The sequence below is a fragment of the Thamnophis sirtalis genome, unplaced genomic scaffold (assembly GCF_051295495.1).
Source record: "Thamnophis sirtalis isolate CommonGarterSnake01/CBP01778 unplaced genomic scaffold, rThaSir2_p1.2 scaffold_10, whole genome shotgun sequence".
Classification (NCBI taxonomy): Eukaryota; Metazoa; Chordata; class Lepidosauria; order Squamata; family Natricidae; genus Thamnophis; species Thamnophis sirtalis.
This window is the reverse complement of record NW_028261390.1, coordinates 8,418,338-8,439,364: the sequence shown is the minus strand read 5'-3', so window position 1 is coordinate 8,439,364 and position 21,027 is coordinate 8,418,338. Positions and strand designations below refer to the sequence as shown.

The 21,027-nt window shown below is 44.3% G+C and overlaps 1 protein-coding gene across 1 annotated transcript in view; it reads left to right on the top strand.

Moving 5' to 3' along the window:
- Positions 1-6,799: 6,799 nt before the first annotated feature.
- The window catches only part of ANTXR2 (ANTXR cell adhesion molecule 2), a 170,424-nt gene continuing 156,196 nt past the window's right edge, over positions 6,800-21,027 (top strand). The window contains exons 1-3 of the mRNA XM_087724004.1: positions 6,800-6,975; positions 14,309-14,380; positions 20,815-20,886. Coding sequence (XP_087580130.1) covers positions 6,848-6,975; positions 14,309-14,380; positions 20,815-20,886 — 272 coding nt within the window. The 5' untranslated portion in view covers positions 6,800-6,847. The remainder of the gene's footprint in view (positions 6,976-14,308; positions 14,381-20,814; positions 20,887-21,027) is intronic.

Here is a 21,027-nt window from a genome sequence, read left to right as displayed (position 1 = left end):
CTGTGGCAAGAAAAATTGTAAAACGGGGCAAAACTCACTGAAGGACTGTCCCGCTTAGCAACAGAAATTATGGGCTGTACAACTGTGGTTGTACCATATTTTTCAGAGTATAAGACGCACCGCAGTATAAGGCGCACCAAGGTTTTGAAGAGGCAAATTTAAAAAAAGTTTTTGCACTCTGCAGACCTCCCCAAAACACCCTATTTTTTGCCAAAAAAAGGGCATGAATAGCCTTTAGGAGGCTTATAGAGTGCCCGGGGGAGGGCAAAATTGAGCAAAAAACAGCCCATTTTTCACTCATTTCTGCCCTCCTCAGCCCCCAGGAGCACTCTGCAAGGCTCCTAAAGGCTCTGTACGACCATTTTGGTGAAGGAGCAGGGTTTTGGGAGGCAAAAAATGCTGTATTCAGTGTATAAGACTCACCCAGATTTTCAGCCTCTTTTTTTTGAGGGAAATAGGTGTGTTTTATACTCCGAAAAATACGGTAATTTGGGGATTAAGCTGTACAAAGATACTGAGTGAAATTCACTGTTGGGTGAATAAGAGACCCATTCTGGCATTGGAGACAGAATTTTTGAGTCAATGGGGAAGCCAGATTCACTTAACAACCATGTGACTAACTTAACGACTGCCGTGATTCGCTTAACAACTTCAGCAAGGAAGGTCGTAAAATGGGTGGGGGAGGCGGAAATTCACTTAACAAATTTCTCACTTAGCAATATGCATTTTGGGTTCTGTCCTCTATTGCTAAACCTTTTATAATTTCGTCTTCTCTCGGCTGCAAGTGGCATGGTTAAGATTGCGCCGTCATGTAAGGAATGTGGAATGTGGAACTGCGCTGCCAAGCGTCGCACTTGGCTTTGGTCTTAGCACAGGCTGGCACATAGATACAACGAGCAGCTGCCTTTCATGGTAATCTGAAGGAGCCACCTTGTGCAAATATAGCTGCTCTCAAGCCAGAGCCAGACTAACAGGCTGAACCAGGGGAAGCTCTTCCAATAGCCATTCCCAGAGGATCTTGGCCTAGTCGTTTTTCCTTACGGTCCCCAACTTTGCAGAGTCGTTGATGGATAAGAAAAGAAGGATATGCCCTTCTGTGCTTCTTGATGGGAGGGACATATGAAAAAAAGAAACTAATGTATTTTTCAGAACATAAGACGCTCCGAAGTATAACACTGGGTAGGAGTGGCTTGCCAGCCATTGTGACTGAGTGGGAGTGGCTTGGCAGTCATGTGACCAGGTGGGCGTGGCCAACCTGTAAAATGGGGTGAAACTCACTTAACAACGCTCTTGCTTAGCAACCAAAATGTTGCCTCAGGAACTTTGGCGTTGAAGTGTGCAAGTCTTAAAGCTGTCAAGCTACAAGACCCTTGCACCCCTAACCCTTTAGAAACCCACCCCCCCAGGGGTGTTCAAACTTGACAGCTTTAAGACTTGTGGACTTCAACTCCCAGAATTCCTCTTCCAGTCATGTTGGCTCAGGAACTCTGGCATTGAAGTGTGCACCACTAACACTTTAGGGAAAAAAACCCCTGGGGTGTTCAAACTTGACAGCTTTAAGACTTGTGGACTTCAATTCCCAGAATTCCTCCTCTCACTCTTTATCTTGATGATGTGCAGACGGGCGGGGGACGGGAGCTGGAACCGGTTCTAAACAGCACTGTAGATTTTTGGGACCTGTTCTATAGAAGGGTTCCACCACAAAATCGCGGAGGACAAAATCGCGCTCGACGAAAGCGCGCATTTGACGTCATCACAGCGTGACGAAAACATCGCGCTGTGAGCGAAAAATGTAAAAATAAAGCTAAAACCTTCCCCTAACCCCCCCAAACCTAACCCTAACCCTAACCCTAACCGTTAACGTAACGCTAAACCTAACGCTAACCCTTAACCTAACGCTAAACCTAACGCTAACGCTCTAAACCTGACCCTAACCCTTAACCTAACCCTAACCCTAACCCTTAACCTAACCCTTACCTTTATGTGAATCGGCTTGCTTTAATTTTAATTTTATTTCAATTTTTAATTTTTTTCATCGCGCTGTGATGATGTCACATGCGCGCTTTCGTCGACCGCGCTTTTGTCCTCCGCGCTTTTGACGGGTCATGCTATAGAAGAGGTTAGAACTGGCAGGAACCCACCCCTGATGTGCACGCAGCGTGTCCCTGAGCAAACTGGCAGTCGTCTCTACCGGACCCCACCCATGTCCCTATCGGCACATGATTACATTTGGATGCTTGACAACTGACTCACATTATGATGGTTGCAATGTCCCTGGGTCATGGGATCCCCTTTTGCGACCTGCTGACAAGCAAAGTCAAAGGATTCACTTAACAACCGTGTTACTAGTTCAACAACTGCAGTGATTCATTGAACAAACGTGGCAAGGAAAGTCGTAAAACAGGGCAAAAAACAAACCTCGCTTAGCAACATACATTTTGGGCTCAATTGTGGCCATATGTTGAGGAATATCTCTATTATAATTGTTAAGTTCTCTTTCCTTTTCATCAAAGCAGATTGCAAAATGTTGTTTTTTCTCCTACGGACTCTGATGCCATAATGGCGCTGGGCTAGTAATGTACGGATGCTGCAATACTTGCGCTGGGAAAATTTCTGCAAATGGGAAATAAAATCTGGGGATACAGATAAAGGGAAGGAGCAGCATTTTCAATCACAGCATTAGCACTGCGGGCCCAGAGATGCCTTTTGTAACTCTGTTGGTCATAGGAAATGAGTCAGTTAGACTCGTTATAATGGAATGGGGGAAAATTTAGCTGAGAAAATGACTTTGGACCAAGAGGTGAACTTCCCCTGCACAGATTTTCGATCTGGAAACACTGCCGTGCGATTTGTTCATCGTCACGAAAAAAAAAAAACACCTTTGCCTGCAGTTTGTTTATATCAAGATGATACACATTTCATGAACTCGGGCGTTGCTGGGTCACTGTATCACAAGTCAAAAGCCACAACGGAATTGTCCATGTTGATTGAGATTGCCAGAACGCTCTTCGCTTGTGTCTCTGCTTGGCCATCCAAAGTGAATGGCATTGTTGAGGCCTGTTGGTGCCTCCAGCAGCCAAATCAGAGGAGAAGGAGGAGGCAGTGGGAGTCAGGATTTCCGTCATGGCAACCTGAGAGCTCCGAGGGGGAAGAGGGAATGGAGCTAGCAGAGAGAGAGAAAGAGAGGCAGAGCCTGGGTTGTCTGTTAGCCCTTCGATGGAGAGTCAACAGCCCCCCAGGTCTGGAGGTGGCTGATGAGGAAGAGGAGGAACAGCTGGGTCCAGTGCCTGACGCATGGCTGCACAGAAGGCAGAGGAGAGGAGAGCAGTGGAAATCTATGGGCCGGTCCTTGGGACGGAAGAGCCATTGCTGCTATCAAAGCCCCACCCTAGCTCTGGGGATAAAAGACAGGAGCGGAGATGAATAGATGTGGCAGAGGAGAGGAGAGCAGTGGAAATCTATGGGCCGGTCCTTGGAACAGAAGAGCCACCACTGCTAGTGAAGCCCCATCCTAGCTCTGGGGATAAAAGGCAGGGGTCAGAGATGAGTAGATGTATCAGACAGCTGTTCATCTCCCTGTCGAACAGACTTGTTAGCCTGCGGAAGAGAGAGAAACTTTTTGGGCCTTCTGGTACTCCTAATAAAGGAATCTTTGAATTAACTTCAGAGGTTTTTTTTCGTGTTTGGGGAGCTGGGTCTGAACAGGCATTTTGTTAAGAGCTCTTTTCTATAAGCTGCTTTTTCCAGGATAGCCAAATAACTTAAAAACATGGTTTGGCAAAAGGTTCAAGGCGTAACAGACAGGACAATGCCTCTGCTAAAAGGCCAGCAATTTGGGGAGAAGGATGAGCAGATAAACAGACATGTATGTACATATCTTGAGAGACCGCCTGCTGCCAATTACCTCCCACAGACCCATTAGATCTCACAGGGTTGGCCTCCTCCGGGTGCCATCTACCAGCCAATGCCACCTGGCTATTACCCGGGGGAGGGCCTTCTCTGTGGCAGCTCCGGCCCTCTGGAATGAACTCCCCGCAGGGATTCGGACCCTCACCTCTCTCCAGGCCTTCCGAAAAGCCATCAAAACCTGGCTTTGCCGGCAGGCCTGGGGGTGATGAGTTCCCTCCCCTCTTGACATGTATGGTTGTGCGACTGTTGCTTTTTATTATCTGTACTTCGTTTTTATGTTCCCCTTTTCCCCCTTTTGAATTGTTCGCCGCCCTGAGTCCTCCCGGAGAAGGGCGGCATACAAATAATAAAATTCTATTCTATTCTATATGCACATAGATACTAGATAGAGGTAGATGGGCAGATGATAAAGATAGAAATTCAGACAGATAACCGAGATAGAAGGATGGACTGATAGATAGATAGGTATATAGAGATAGATGGATAGTTAATAGATGATAAAAAATAACGATAGATCTATTTAATGGGGCTCAAGACGATGGGAGATGAGATGGCAGATGGCTGGTGAGTTTTGCGTTGATCTGGCTTGCTTAATCATAGGCAACAAGAAGCCTAAAAAGGGCTATGCTTTTTTTTGGGGGGGGGGGGGGTAGCAGCCTCTCAAATACTGGAAGGCTGCTATCATGTCACCCCTAGTCTTTCTTTTCTCTAGACTAGCCAGACCCAATTCTTGCAACCGTTCCTCATAGATTTTAGCTTCCGTGCCTTTAACATAGGAAGAACGGTTGCAGGAACTGGGTATCAATGGCCTGGAGAAGTGATTCACAATCACAGTGATTCCTTTAACAATGGCGGCAAGCAAGGTGGCAAAACTCACTTAACTGGAGGCCGAAACATAGGAAGAACGGTTGCAGGAACTGGGTATGTCTGGTTTAATGAAAAGAAGGACTAGGGGAGACATGATAGCAGTCTTCCAATATCTCAGGGGTTGCCACAAAGAAGAGGGAGTCAAGCTGTTCTCCAAAGCGCCTGAGGGCAGAACAAGAAGCAATGGGTGGAAACTAATCAAGGAGAGAAGCAACTTAGAACTAAGGAGAAATTTCCTGACAGTTAGAACAATTAATCAGTGGAACAACTTGCCTCCAGAAGTTGGGAATGCTCCAACACTGGAAGTTTTTAAGAAGATGCTGGATAACCATTTGTCTGAAGTGGTTTCGGGTTTCCTGCCTAGGCAGGGGGTTGGACTAGAAGGCCTCCAAGGTCTCTTCCAACTCTGTTATTCTGTTATAGTCTAGTGAAGAGAAGGACCAGGGGAGACATGAAAGCAGCCTTCTAGTATTTGAGGGGCTGCTACAGAGAGGAGGGGGGGGGAGTCTCACCTATTTTCCAAAGCACGTGAAGGCCAGACAAGGAATAATGGATGGAAACCGAACAAGGAGAGATTCAACCTGGAAATATGGGGGAAAAAATCCTGAGAGTGAGAACAATCAACCAGTGGGACAGGAATTGCCTCCGGATGTGCGAGTTTCATCCCTGGAAGCTTTCAAGGAAAGACTGGACTGCCATCTTTCAGAAATGGGGTAGGGTCTGGTTGGGTGGTGGGGTTGGTCTAGATGACTTCCATGACCCCTCCCAACTCTGTTAATCTGTTCAATCTGTCTCCCTTGGATGACGGAATAATTCGGGCTCAGCTGCCGTTGGAAGCAGTGGACTGCCTCCAAGGGCCACCTCCCTGATGAACTGACCTTCCTAAGGGAATAACCCCCCCCCCCAAGTGTTGGAAGAAATGTCCACCTGGGTTCAGTTCCAAGTGGGGGAAACATGGAAACTGGAAACATGGAGGCTGCTTGAAAGATGGTTTAACGGTGGACAGGATCACAGGGCCTTGAGCTCCTGAATAGAAAAAAGGGGGATCACAGGCTTCCAGATGTTGGGTGAAGAAGAAAAAGGGGCAGAGGTGCTGAAAGTCCCTGGTTTTATGCCCACTCTGGCCTTTGATCTTGATCTTGTATTCTGATTGGTTGTCAGACTCCCGTGGGGACCATGCAGGGGCAACTCTCTAGGCTGTGCTTTGAATCCAAGCTTGGTTGAGCCTTGCTTCTTCCCAGGTGCCCTGTGGTGAGATGGGTAAAGGGCTAACACTATCACGCCTTAATCCCATCGCCCTGGAGCTGAAGGGGGGAGGTCTTTGTTATGTAGAATAGACCGGCTCATTCTTTTTAAATGGCCCATTGACAAAGGGGGAGGCTATTAAGAGTGAGTCTGCTTCCTGCCGGAAAAAAAACACACACCGTGTTGCTCCATTTCTGATCCAGGGACATATAATATTTCTGCCTTTTCAATATTTCCCAGGCTATTTCATCCCCCCCCCCCCTTAGGAGAAAGCGTGGGTTTTCACTCCTGCAGAAGGAAAAAGTTGGGAAGCCCCCAGATTGTTGTTGGGGGCAATATGCTGACTCTGTAAACCGCTTAGAGAGGGCTGAAAGCCCTATGAAGCGGTATATAAGTCTAACTGCTATTGCTATTGCTATCTCAACGGGCCGCTGGGTCGTCGGAAGCGAGTTGAGCGCAGCAGCGCCAAAAGAGGGAGGAAAAAAAAGAAAAGAGAGGAAGGGGAAAAAAAAAACGCGAGGGAAGAGTCCAGCCCCCGAAGGCGTGGACAAAGCCGCGCAGAAGTTGCTCCGCTTTGCTTTGCAGAAGCTTCAACGAACCGCCGCGGACTCTCTCCGGGGTAGAAGGGCAGCCAAAACCGCCGGCCAAAGCGGCACCAGGAGCAGCCCGAGCGAGCCTTCCAATCCAGGTTTTTCCCCACTCCTTTTCTCGGCTCCAACGGGACTTTCCCTCCGCTCGCTCGGCCGCCCTCTCCCGCTTCGCAAGCCAAAGGATTCCCTGCCCGGGGCTGCAGATCCTCCTCCTCCTCCTCCTCATCGGCGGCTCCATGGCTCGGCTGGGCCCGATAGGGTTGGTCGGCATTCTGCTCGTTCTTCTGCCGCGGCCGCCGCCGAGCCTGGGTCAAGAGGAACCCTCTTGCGGGGCCGCTTTCGACCTCTACTTCGTGCTGGACAAGTGAGTCAAAGCGAGGGGAGCAGGCCGGGGGTCCCGCCATCCCCCCTTGCCCGCCTCTCGACCCGCGGGGCAACGTTGTATCCCGCGGCGATCCGGTGGGAGAGAAAACAAAACTTCCCCGTGCAAGTTTTCCCTGGCATTGTCTGTTTGTGTGTGTGTTGTGTGTGTGTGTTGTGTGTGTGTGCGCGCGCGCAGCTGTTCCAGGGGAGACCCTGCATCCCCCTCCCCTCTTTTTTTAATGCTCTCCCTAGTCTGAACTGGAGAAGAGGCGCCCTGGGGTGAAGCGCGGTTGCAGTCGTGTAAAAAAGTTGTGCAAAGGATAAGAGGAAAGCTGGCAGAGGTTCATTGGTGCTTTTTTGTATTGAACGAGGAGGGGGGGGGGAAACAAAATTCTGCTGCCCTGAATGTACGACCCTGCAGTTGAGCCCCAAAGTTCTGTCCTTAAGCGAGACATGGGTTAAGTGAGGTTGACCATCTTCCTTTCTTTTTCTTTTTCTTTAAATAAGTTTTTATTTTACTTTGGTATAAACAACCCGTCTTCCATGGAACAGTGTGTCATCTGGGTGCAAAATACTTTGTGCAATGAAAATTCAAGTTTACAAATCGTTCTATTCCTAGCTTAACACCTGTAGCTTAAATGTCTAATACTGTAATAATCCTCTTCTTGATTTATTTAACTCTATTAATTATATTAACTCTCTTGATGCATTTTCTATATTTTACACCACCACTTTTACCTCTAATTCTTATATTGAGTCTCTAACCATCGATAAAACAATTCCCATCACTTCTGAGTGAGCTCTCCTGAGCTACTACCGGTAGTAGTCTCTGCTGGAACCCACCCCTGATAGGAAGGCCTGGAGGAACGTTGTCCATGGGATCGTGATGGGTCGGACACGACTTCGCAACTAACAACCACCACCACAACAAAGGCCAGATCCGGCCCATGGGCCTTGAGTTTGAGACCCCTGTTCTAAAGCAAAGTTTCTTTCTCAATCTAAAAAAGCCAGCAAGCACACAAGGTACATAGAAGCCATCATCCTTTCTGGCAACATCACTGTGAGATACAATACAATACAATAGCAGAGTTGGAAGGGACCTTGGAGGTCTTCTAGTCCAACCCCCTGCCTAGGCAGGAAACCTTATACTATTTCAGACAAATGGTTATCCAATCTCTTCTTAAAGTCTTCCAGTGTTGGGGCATTCACAACTTCTGGAGACAAGTTGTTCCACTGATTAATTGTTCTCACTGTCAGGAAATTTCTCCTCAGTTCTAAGTTGCTTCTCTCCTTGATTAGTTTCCACCCATTGTTTCTTGTTCTACTCTCAGGTGCTTTGGAGAATATCTTGACTCCCTCTTCTTTGTGGCAACCCCTGAGATATTCGAACACTGCTATCATGTCTCCCCTAGTCCTTCTTTTCATTCAACTAGACATGCCCAGTTCCTGCAACCGTTCTTCGTTCTTCGTATGTTTTAGTCTCCAGTCCCCTAATCATCTTTGTTGCTCTTCTCTGCATAACAATAGTTTTAACAATAGTTTTAGACAGTTTTCATCTTTTGATCACCTGCGAGTATGAAAGTGGTTGTGGTTTATTTTTGGGTTGAGGCTTGCATTGCCAAAGGGGGATTTTGAAACTCAGCCCAAGTAATAATGAAACAAGTGAGAGAAAGATACAGTGAGGACAGCCATTGCTTGTACCAGAGGTGGGTTCCTACCAGTTCGCACCTATTCGGTAGAACCGGTTCGTCAAATCTACTGAACTGGTTAGAAGAGGTTCCACCAGTGGACCTGGAAAGCAGGCCACACCTACAGAAGAGCTTCCAAAATTTTTTGAAATCCACCACTGGTCCTTGGATATGATTATTCTACACTATCATGCTCATATTTATAAAACTCAGTGCCTCTGTGAAAGGTAAGGATGACTACTGTGTTTGTGGTGCAATCAGAACATTGCGTGTGTTGAAGTTGTTTTAACGCAAACCAAAGATGCCTTTTGAAAAACAAGTTTACATCATATTCTTATGCATGCCAGTGCTGTGTGTGAGGTAGTTTAAGGTGGTTCTGACAAGTGTCGTCGGTATCTTCATATCCGGTCAAATGGGCGGCAAGCCACTCTCATCTGGTCACATGGGCGGCAAGCCACTCCCACAAAGGAGGCCACACCCACAAAGTAGGTTTGAACAATTTTTGAAACCCACCACTGGCTTGTACATAGCGTGAAAAGGTGACTCGTAATGTAAATAGGAATTTGTTTTGTTTTGTGGATTCAGATGAAATGGATGGGGGAATTTTCTAGCCTAAATCCCACCATTTATGATTTAGGTCCATGCCTTTCCCAGTTCTTTGGCCATCCCACGGGAAGATAGCAATAGCAATAGCAGTTACACTTATATACCACTTCATAGGGCTTTCAGCCCTCTCTAAGCGGTTTACAGAGTCAGCATATCGCCCCCCAACAACAATCCGGGTCCTCATTTTACCCACCTCGGAAGGATGGAAGGCTGAGTCAACCCTGAGCTGGTGAGGTTTGAACAGCCGAACTGCAGAACTGCAGTCAGCTGAAGTAGCCTGCAGTGCTGCATTTAACCACTTGCGCCACCTTGGCTCCTTAGATGGGAAGATGGGAAGGGGTGGGTGGATCGAGGGTGAAACTTAGCAGATTCTGACAGTTTCTGGAGAATCGGTAGTGGAAATTTTGAGTAGTCCGGAGAACCGGCAAATGCCACCTCTGACTGGCCATCTATTCTCTGCCTCCCGAATCCCAGCTGATTGGGAGGAAATGGGGTTTTTGTAGTAACCTTCCTCTGGAGTGGGGAGGGAATGCAGATTTTACAGTATCCTTCCCCTGCCACGCCTACCAAGCCACGGCCACAGAACCGGTAGTAAAAAAAATTGAATCTCATTACTGGGTCTAGGAAAGAAGACATTTCTTGTTGTTACAGAAATCGCTGGTTTCTATTATTATGAAAAAGTACAAAGTTGAGGGTAGAGGTGGTGCAGTGGTTAGGGTGCAGTACTGCAGGCCACTACAGCTGACTGTTATCTGCAGTTCAGCGGTTCTAATCTCACCGGCTCAAGATTAACTCAGCCTTCCATCCTTCCGAGGTAGGTGAAATGAGGACCTGGATTGCTGACTCTGTAAACCGCTTAGAGAGGGCTGAAAGCCCTATGAAGCGGTATATAAGTCTAACTGCTATTGCTATTGCTATTGCTATAACTTAATGCCTTATTTTACTGCACCAAAGGAGTCCGAAGTTAATGCCTTTTTGTTTCTTTTTCCTTTCCTTCACCATTCATTTCCCTTTTTTCCTTTCCTAATTTCCCTAATATTTGATTTTGTATAATCTCTTTGTAGGTTATATTGTCAACTAATAAAAACTGTACGAGTTTAAAAAAAAAACCATAAAATCGGGCGTAGGACAATTCACTATGGCCAACTCACAGTGGCGAATTCGCCACGAACAACTCGCCTCGGGCAACGTGCTGTGGCCAAATTGCCATGGGTCAATTGGCCGGTTCCAGCACAAAACCGCGTTCGACTAAAGCGCGCACAACGAAACCGCGTAGCTGACGTCATCACAGCGCAACAACAGCGTGGAGAAAAAAGCACGCTGTAAACGCTAAACCTAAAATTAACCTCTAAACCTAAACCTAACCCCCCTAAACCTAATCCTAAACCTAAACCTAAACCTAACCCTAAACCTAACCCTTACCTTAACTTGAATCGGCTTGCTTTCAAAGCGCTATTTAAAGCACCCTTCTTTCTCCGCGCTCGCTGTTGTCGCCCTGCTGATGACGTCAGCGACGCGGTTTAATCGGGCGCGCTTTAGTCGAGCGCGGTTTTGTCGTGCCATGAATTGGCCATGGCCAACTTGCCACACAATGAAAGTTACATAATATTGAAGAAGGGGTGAAATAGAATCATTGGAGAAAGGACACAACAAAAGGAGGATCAAAATGAAACGCGAATGACAAAAAATTCAAATGTTTTTATTAAAAAATTATTTTAATCCGCTAAAGAAAATTGTTGTATTGTCCTGCAATGATTGTTGTTCCGTAGTGAGTTGTGCCTTTCTATTGAAAGGCATTCGCACTGAGCGTGGAGCGGAAATAGCACTGCTGGTTTTTGTGGGTAACCTATTTGGGAAACTGGTGGAAGGAATGCAGCCTTCTTGGTTTTACTTCTTTTCTCCATGGTGTTCAATGCTAGAGTATCTTTCTGGGCCATTACAAGAACTGGAGGCATTATTTTCAATAGGCCCATTCTTTCCCAAGCAAGTGATGTCAATCATTTTAACGAGTGGGGGGAGAAATTAGACTGGGGAATCCTTTCTTGGGGTTGTTTTCAGCCTTAGTTCACACTTCCTCTTTAACATCCAAATGAAACCCCTGGGAGTTATTTGGCTAGAATAGAATAGAATAGAATAGAATAGAATAGAAATTAGATGATGGATAGGATAGGATAGAATAGAATAGAATAGAAATTAGATAGAATAGAATAGAAATTAGATGATGGATAGAATAGAATAGAAATTAAATGATGGATAGGATAGAATAGAATAGAAATGAAATTAGATGATGGATAGAATAGAATTGAATAGAAATTAGATGATGGATAGAATAGAATAGAAATTAGATGATGGATAGAATAGAATAGAATAGAAATTAGATGGTGGATAGAATAGAATAGAAATTAGATGATGGATAGGATAGAATAGAATTGAATTCTTTGATGGCCAAGTGTGATTTGACATACAAGGAATTTGTCTTTGGTGCATATGCTCTCAGTGTACATAAAGAAAAATAAAATAGAACACAATCATCAAGAATCGTAAGTTACAACACTTAGTGATAGTCGTAGGTTGCTAATAAGCATTAAAATTATACTAGGAAACACATAAAACAATATAAATTGTAAAGATACAAGCAACATGGTAATAATCACAAGTGGGAAGAGAGGTGCTAAGAAGGATGAGAAAAATAATAGTAATGCAGTCTTAGTAAATAATCTGACAGTGTTGTGGGAATTAGTTGTTTAGCAGAGTGATGGAATTAGGGGAAAAAAACTGTCCTTGTGTCTAGTTGATCTGTAAAAAAACAAAAACTTTTTAAAAAGTTTTCAATTTAAAACAGATGTCTCAAACCTGGGCAACTTTGAGACTTGTGGACTTCAACTCCCAGAATTCCCTAGCCAGCCATGCTGGCTGAGGAATTCTGGAAGTTGAAGTCCTTAAGTCTTAAAAGTTGCCAAGGATGATTTAAACAAAACAACCTCTGATTTTTAAGAAAAAAATAAAATTAGGTTAGTATAATTTATATCCATTATTTTGGGTCTTGTTTTTTTGTGGACATGGAGCAATAGTTCTTGTGAACACAATCCTTGTAGCTTCTCTCTATGTACTTTATGCCTCCTTACCTCTTGTTTCCTTCAGGATCCCAAATTCCTTCATCTGGCACCGCGATCCCAATCTTTACTGTCTTTCTTTGCAGCCTCTTTAATCTGTCAATGTTCTTCTGAAAAAGCAGTGCTCCAAATAAGGTGTGATCCTACCTGTGTGATAAATAACGATAGATAATGACTTCTTGCGTCGTCGATACCATCTTTGGTTTTGTATCAAAGATGGTATCAAAGCTCATAACTAGGTTAGCCTGACCCACATTACTAAATCATAGCAATAGCAATAGCAGTTAGACTTATATACCGCTTCATAGGGCTTTCAGCCCTCTCTAAGCGGCTTACAGAGTCAGCATATTGCCCCCAACAACAATCCGGGTTCTCATTTTACCCACCTCGGAAGGATGAAAGGCTGAGTCAACCCTGAGCCGGTGAGGTTTGAACAGCCAAACTGCAGAACTGCAGTCAGTTGAAGTAGCCTGCAGTGCTGCATTTAACCACTGCGCCACCTCGGCTCTTTACCCAGCTTGCTGTCAATGACTCACTCAACCCAAGTCCATCTTAGATGTTTCCAAGTCACGGAATTTCATTCCGCATGTGTCTTCTACATTCCTTTCTTGCTAATGTCATGCCATATTTTTCCCTGTCTTGCTCCTCCCAATTCAGTCTTCCAAGTGTTGACCAAAACTCTCAGCCTTTGTGTCATATTAACATTTTACTAATTAATTCCATCATCTAGATCAGTGGTAGTCAACCTGGTCCCTACCACCCACTAGTGGGCGTTCCAGCTTTCATGGTGGGCGGTAGGGGTTTGCTGTAACTCTGCTTTATAAATTTTATAAAGTAAAGTTACTTCCCTACTTTACAAATCACCATTACTGTACTGTGGAACCGGTGGGCGCTTAGAAAATTTTACTACTAACAGAGATACAAAAATTGGCGGTAGGTATAAAATGTGTGTGTGTGTGTGTGTGTTTGTGTGTGTGTCTCCTGGAACTTGGAATCTGGGCTGTAGGTAGCCTTGAGGAGGTCTGTTGTAACTCCAAAACCGTCACTAAATGATAGGTCATAAGTCAGAAACTACCTGTGGCAGGAAAGTCTGAATCCTTCATGAAAACAGTGTTTCAAACAAGTATTTTAAGAAATTTGACTGACTGATTGGGGGGAGGGTGGGAGGGAGCGGAGTTTACTAAGTTGGAGGAGGGGTGTTGGATTTTAAGGTATTATGAGTGTACATGTATACTGCTATTTTTTTCTTTTTTATGTATATTGAAATGGAATTATAAATACCATCAACACAAAAGGGAGTTTTCTCAGAAGCTGAAATGCACCAAGTGAATTAGAGGAAGAGTGGGAAGCAGAGGAGAGAAGAAAGATAGGAAGAGAGGGACAGGAGAGAGGGTGAAGGGGGAAGATGAGGTGTATAAGGAGGAATGGTAAGGGGAGAGAGGAGAAGGAGAAAGGAAAGGGAAGTAGAGTAGAAAATGATGGAGGGAAGAAAGGATGTAGAAGAGTCGGAAGTAGAGGAGAGAAGATAGGAAGAGAGGGATAGGAGAGAGGGGGAAGGGGGAAGATGAAGTATATAAGGAGGAGTGGTAAGGAGAGAGGAGAAGGAGAAAGGAAGAGGAAGTAGAGTAGAAAATGATGGAGGGAAGAAAGGATGTAGAAAGGAGGAGGAGAAAGGGGGAAGAAAGTGTCGGATAAGGTATAAATATGGTGTATGGAGAGTAGAAGAACCAATAACTGGTTTTTTTTCCCTTTGGTAATTGATGGTAAGATAAATTGATGTAATTACTTAATAATACAACATGATATTGACTATGTAATAGTTTACATGTGATTATATGCTATGAAAATGGAAAATAAAAAAAATTTCTAGGGAAAAAAAAAGAAATTTGACTGATTATTGGCACTGTTTTTTGTTTTTTTTTGGTAGATCAGGGAGCGTAAAAGAACACTGGACAGAAATTGTTGAATTTGTGAAGCAGCTGACGGAAAGATTTGTGAGGTAAGTTGTCGAAAGAGTTAGAAGGAACCATATTTCCTTTTTTCCTGGTAACTATTTTCTCTTAATTTCCTGTTTTCCCTGGAGACTACGAATAGTTTCATAAGGTTGCAAATGAGTTCGAAACGAGATCTGGCTTGCTCTTAACAACATAAGAGCATATGTTTTGTTGGGTCAAGTTGAAAAAAGAAGCTGGAAGATGCTTAGATAAGATTTCCAACACTTGCTAAGAATATCTCCAGAAATGGCCATTAAGAGTGGTGCTTGAGCCTGTGTGATAGGATACCAAATGTAATTCTGACCAAAAGGTATAAAAATGAAAAATAAAAAAAGGAGGGGTGGGAAAAGATTTAAAATCTATTAAGATAAAAAGTACTATTTATTAGAATGCAGAAAGGAGCTGTTCTAAATCAGTCCTGTGGTGAAAAAAGAACAAAAAAAACAGGATATCCATTTTGGTAACCTAGTTTTTCTTCCCTCTTTCCCCCCTCTTTCTCATTATACTGTAGGAAGTTAGCACCCACCCCTCTCCTAGAAAAATGAAATATTTTAGGAAATATTCAAAGGGCAGAATATTTCCCTCTAAAAGGGAGGCAGAAACTCATCCCCACCTTTGTCAACGGACCATTAAGGCCTGAGCCAGTGTATTCTGCCTCCTTCAGGCAGAGTCATAATAGGAATTGTCCAAAGCCCTTTAATTACATCAACACCCAGCAAGAGTCAACCATGCCCGGACTCAAAAGATAACCTACAAAGTTACTCCTGCATGGCCCCATGGGAGTCTGACAACAATCAATCAGAACACAAGCTCAAATTCGTTTTTTTTAATATATATATTTCTTGTTGTACAAAAGTTTTATTTCTTTTAAAACACAAATATTTCATCATTTCTCAATCAGTAAAACATTGAAGTACAATTTTTTTTGTATGCCCCTCCCTCCCTCCCCCCCAACCCCCCTCCTCCTCCCCCCCCCGACTTCCCAAAACACGTACACGGTATGGATTTTTAACAAACACAGTCTAAAATCTATTGAGAAAAAAGAAATAAAGAAATTACCTTAGCTTCTTCTTGCTGAACTAACTTTAAACAATTTAAATCATTTCTGATCTTAAGCATAGGCTAACTGGAATTTCTTGGTCCCGTATTTATTTTGTATATAGTCAATCCATTTTTTCCAGTCTCGTTTATATCTCTCATTTGAGTGATCTTTAAGATATGCCGATATTTTAGCCATCTCGGCTAAGTTTGTAACTTTCAATGTCCATTCTTGAGTTGTAGGCAAGTCTTCCTTCTTCCAGTATTGCGCCACCAACGGTCTTGCTGCCGTTATTAGGTGCAGAAAACACAAGCTCAAATTCAAAGCTCAACAGAGGATATAAATCTACCCCCCCCTCTCTCTCATCTTTCCAACCAGTCGCCATATTTCCAGTGTCTTTCTCCCCACGTGGAACTGAACCCAGGTGGACATTTCTTCCAACAATACAATCACACCTTTTCGTGCATTTTCAAGGGAAGCAGCTGTGGGACACCAGACATTTATCTACAGTTTTCTGACTTCTTTCCAAGGACATTACACAGATGTACGCAACATCTGCCTTACAATGGCAGCATGGTTTTGATCATGGTACTCCTCAGACAAGAACAAGATTACTTTAGAAGTGTAGATGATGCTGAGGTTCTAGCTAAACACAGGACCCTTTGAGTCCTGGAAGCAATTGTGTAGACATTGCCACACTTAATTGTTTCCTATGGAAAATGCAGTACAGTTAGTCAATTGTGTTTGGCCAGCTGGTGCAAAACCATGTGGAAGAGGGGCTCTTAATTGCAGCGCATCTATTTTCGTAGGGCAGAACACAAAGCCTCTATAGAATAAGGAAAGAAATCCGATTGGTTTCTCTTCCCTGGGACAATGTAAGTTAATAAATTGGCAGAGGTCACGAGATCTGGAATTTCAGTTACTGGCAACAGAGATGGCTGTTCCTTCCAAAAAAATGATCTGATTTGCCCATTCCTGAGTCTTTTGGTCACTCTTGATTTCGAGAAGAACTCCACCCTTTTATTTCTGAACCGCCTGGGACGAAAAAAAAGGATTTGGTGGAATCGTTCTGAACAGCTTTTGAGATTTTGTCCTTGTTCTCCCCCCCCCCTCCCCACACACACTCCTTTTCTTTCCGAAGAGAAAAAGAGGAAAGTTTCAGGGTTGACAAATGCTGTTCAGTGCAGCATATGGTAAAAATTCTGGGCAGGTTTCACTATAAGAATTAGATCACTCCAAGTGATGGTTGTACATCTGTTCCCCAATTTTTTTATTTTTTCCTCCCCTTTTTCTGGGCCTGAACGATGAAGGCCTGCAGTTACTACATAACACACGTTCGGTTTTTTTTCCCCCAAGAGCTTCAAACGTGTGGTGAGGATATTTTAAATAATAATAATAATAATATGCTTACGAATTTCTCCCCGAATGGGATTCCTTGATGGTGGGATTAAAAAAAAAAAATACAGACACACAAAAGGGTAAAAAAAATAAGTATTTGACAATGATGGGATCTATCTTTAGACAAAGAAAAATCAACTGAGGAATATGCTTGAGATGGCTCCCTGGGATTAAATAATTTTTTTACATTTTTTAAATAATTTTTTTATTTTATTTTAATACACACATACCATCTTTCATTAAACAGCGTGTCATCTGGGTACAAATATTTTGTGCGATAATAATTAAAATTACAGCCATATTCATTATTATTTTTTTCTATTCTTAAAACCAATACATAACATACTATTATAACAATCCCTTTCTTGACTTATTTAACTTTATCAATAGACTTTATTTATTTTTATTTTATTTATTTATTTATTATTAAAATTTATATGCCGCCCAAATCCCGAAGGACTCCGGGCGGCTTACAAAAGAAGAAAAAAAGAGAGAGAAAAAGAAATAAGAAAAAAAAAAGACAGTTTAAAATCAAAAACCCAACATGCATTCATTCTAATCGGGGCTGAACCTCAACAATGAGGTCAACAACCCCAGGCCTGCCGGAACAGCCAGGTTTTAACAGCCTTCCTGAAGGCCATGAGAGTGGGTATGGTCCGGATCTCTGGGGGTAGCTGATTCCAAAAAAGTCGGAGCAGCCACAGAGAAGGCTCTCCTCCAGGGGCCTGCCAGCCTGTGGCATGACAAAACCGCGCTCGACTAAGCCGCGCCCGATTAAACCGCGTCGCTGACGTCATCAACAGGGCGACAACAGCGAGCGCGGAGAAAGAAGGGCGCTTTAAATAGCGCTTTGAAAGCAAGCCGATTCAACTTAAGGTAAGGGTTAGGTTTAGGGTTACTTTTAGGGTTAGGTTAAGGGTTAGGGTTAGGGTTAGGTTTAGGGTTAGGTTAAGGGTTAGGGTTAGGTTTAGGGTTAGGTTAAGGGTTAGGATTAGGTTTAGGGTTAGGTTAAGGGTTAGGTTTAGGGTTAGGTTTAGGATTAGGTTTACAGGGGTTAGGTTTAGGTTTAGGGGTTAATTTTAGGTTTAGCGTTTACAGCGTGCTTCTGTCTCCGCGCTGTTGTCGCCCTGTTCATGACGTCAGCTACGCGGTTTCATCGAGCGCGCTTTAGTCGAACGCGGTTTTGTGGTGGAACCCCGCCAGCCGACACTGTCTGGCTGACGGCATCTGAAGGAGGCCCAATCTGTGGGATCTTACCGGCCGCAGGGAGGTATGTGGCAGTAGGCGGTCTCGGAGGCACACTGGCCCTAAGCCATGTGTACACTGGCCCTAAGTCATGTATTTCACTCCTCTGCTTTCATTTCTAATTTTCATATTTATTCTCCAACCATTGATAAAATAACCTCCATGTACTCTAATAGTCAGGTGATTCTTCCTTTCCTTTAATTGCAAGGGTTAATCTGTTCATTTCTGCACCTTGTAATATTTTCTTAATCACATTCTCATCTGTAGGGATCTCTTCACTTTTTTTTTGTAAATACAATTCTAGACCTCAGATTAAATGATAACTAGCTGAAGGTTCCACCACAAATCCGCGAAGCCCTTATCCGCGGAGTCATAAGCGTGAAGACTAATTCACGCCGTTCGAAACGCTAAGGAAAAACGCGACCCTACCGCGATGACATAATCGCGGAGGGCAAATCCGTGCATTCCCAAGCACTCAGTACCCTAAACCTAACCCTAAACCTAACCCTAAACCTAACCCTAACCCTAAACCTAACCCTAACCCTAAACCTAACCCTAAACCTAACCCTAAACCTAACTCTAAAACAAACCCCTAAACCTAATCCTAACCCTTACCTTAATTGAAATCGGCTTTCTGCCGCGGCGCCGTTTTAAAGCGCCCTTCTGTTGCCGCGCTGTTGTCGCGGCGGTGATGACGCGCGGTGATGATGTCGCAGCTTTAGCGACGCGCTTATATCTCCGCGGATAAGGGCTTCGCGGTTTTGTTGTGCCACGCTAGCTGAGACAAAGCAGCCCGCTTTGTGTGATAACAGCCCCTCCTTCATTTTTCGCGACAACTTGGGGGGCCAATCCTTGACGGGGTCCTTCTGGATCTGCCTGGGCTGTAAAATGACCTTATACTCTCATGCCAATTGTAGGACCTAGGCACTGTACGAAGACAGCTCTGAGATGATCCTTTATAGGGAAAAGATCTCTCCGCTGAATTGATTTATTTGTGTTTTACATAAGGAGAAACAATATGTAGGTAGCCGAGGACTCGCAACCAGAATTGAGACCAGGATTTCTGTCGCTAAGCAAGAGGGTTGTTAAATGAGACCCACTCAAGCCCCACAATCTTTACAACTGGGATTCACTCAGCAACCTTGTTTGCCATGGTCGTTAAGTGAATTATTGAGGTTGTTAAGGCTTCCCGTTGACTTTACTTTGTGAAAAGTAAAGGTTGGGAAAGTCACAACTTGGGATCGCATGACCCCAGGATGGTGGAGCTATCATGGGTACATGTTGATCGGTTGCCAAGTGATTGAATTTGGACGGTGCAATCATAGGGATGCTGCAGCACTTGTAGGTGTCGGGACCAGTTGTAAATCACTTTTTTGAGTGCTGTTGTGACTTCAAACTAAATGAATAGTTGTCAGTTGAGGCCTAAGAGCTGCGGTGGCGCAGTGGTTAGCATGCAGGCTACTTCTTGCTAATCACCGGCTGCCAGCAATTTGGCAGTTCAATTCTGACCGCCTCAAGTTTGACTCAACCTTCCATCCTTCCGGGGTGGGTAAAATGAGGACCCAGATTGTTGGGGGAAAGAGGCTGACTCTGTAAACCACTTAGAGAGGGCTGTAAAAGCTCTGTGAAGCGGTATATAAGTCTAAGTGCTATTGCTGTTCCTTCCTTCCTTCCTTCCTTCCTTCCTTCCTTCCTTCCTTCCTTCCTTCCTTCCTTCCTTCCTTCCTTCCTTCCTTCCTTCCTTCCTTCCTTCCTCTCTCTCTTAATTCCCTTTCTCACTCTCCCTCCTGGTGGCACAGTAGTTAGAAGGCAGTATTGCAGTTTAAGTCTGCCTACTGCCAGCAGTTCGATCCTGACTGCCTCAAGATTGACTCAGCCTTCCATCCTTCCAAGGTGGGTCTGACTCTGACTCTAAGCTGACTGTGTAAACCGCTTAGAGAGGGCTGTAAAAGCACTGTAAAGCGGTATATACAGTAAGTCTTAAGTGCTATTGCTATTTATGGCGAGATTAAAGATCAGCACTGGTAAGACCCCGCTTGGAATACTGTGCCCAGTTCTGGTTAGCATGAATGTTGAGACCCTAGTCCAGGGGTGTCAAACTCGATTTCACTGAAGGCTGCATCAGGGTCGTATTTGACCTTGGTGGGCTGGGTTGGCATGGCCAGCTTGACATAATTCGTGTCGGGGGTGCCTGTGGTGGCCCGAGCACTCCGTCAACGAAAACAGGCTCCCGAGCTCTGTTTTCTGCTGCAACAGCCTCCTGCAACCCTCTGCCAGTGAAAACGGAGCTTGGGAGGGCTGTGTGCAAGAATAAATTTTATTTATTCTTTATTTCTTTATTTACACCAAACCACGCCCACCAAGCCACGCCACGCCCACCAAGCCACGCCACGCCCACCAAACCACGCCCACAGAACCGTTAGTAAAAAGATTTGAATTTCACCACTGAATCAGATCCAATATAAGACAATATCTGTAACTCAGGACTGAACTGTGCAACCTCTGAACTGCTTCCTTACAGGCACTTCAGTACCCAATTAGGTAACATTATCGGTTGATATATTGAAATGTCTGCAAATGAATGACTAAACTTAGAGAGCAGTATATACATTCTGCTTTCAGGATTGGTGAAATATAGAATTACCAACCAACAGATACTAGATAATTCTCTGTGTGGTCAAAGGAAAGAATCCTTGAAATGTTCTGGCTTACATGGCTGAATTTAATGTTTTTCTTTCTCTTCCTCCTCTTTAAAAGCCCTCGAATGAGAATATCCTTCATCGTGTTTTCCATGCAAGCAACTGTGATTCTGCCACTCACACAAGATAGGTGAGTAAATATGGGCATTGACTGTTTTTATTATTGTTAGTTGCACAGTTGTGTCTGACCCATTGCAACCCCATGGACCACGTTCCTCCAGGCCTTCCTGTCCTCTGCTATCCTCTGGAGTCCATTGAAGCTCATGCCAAC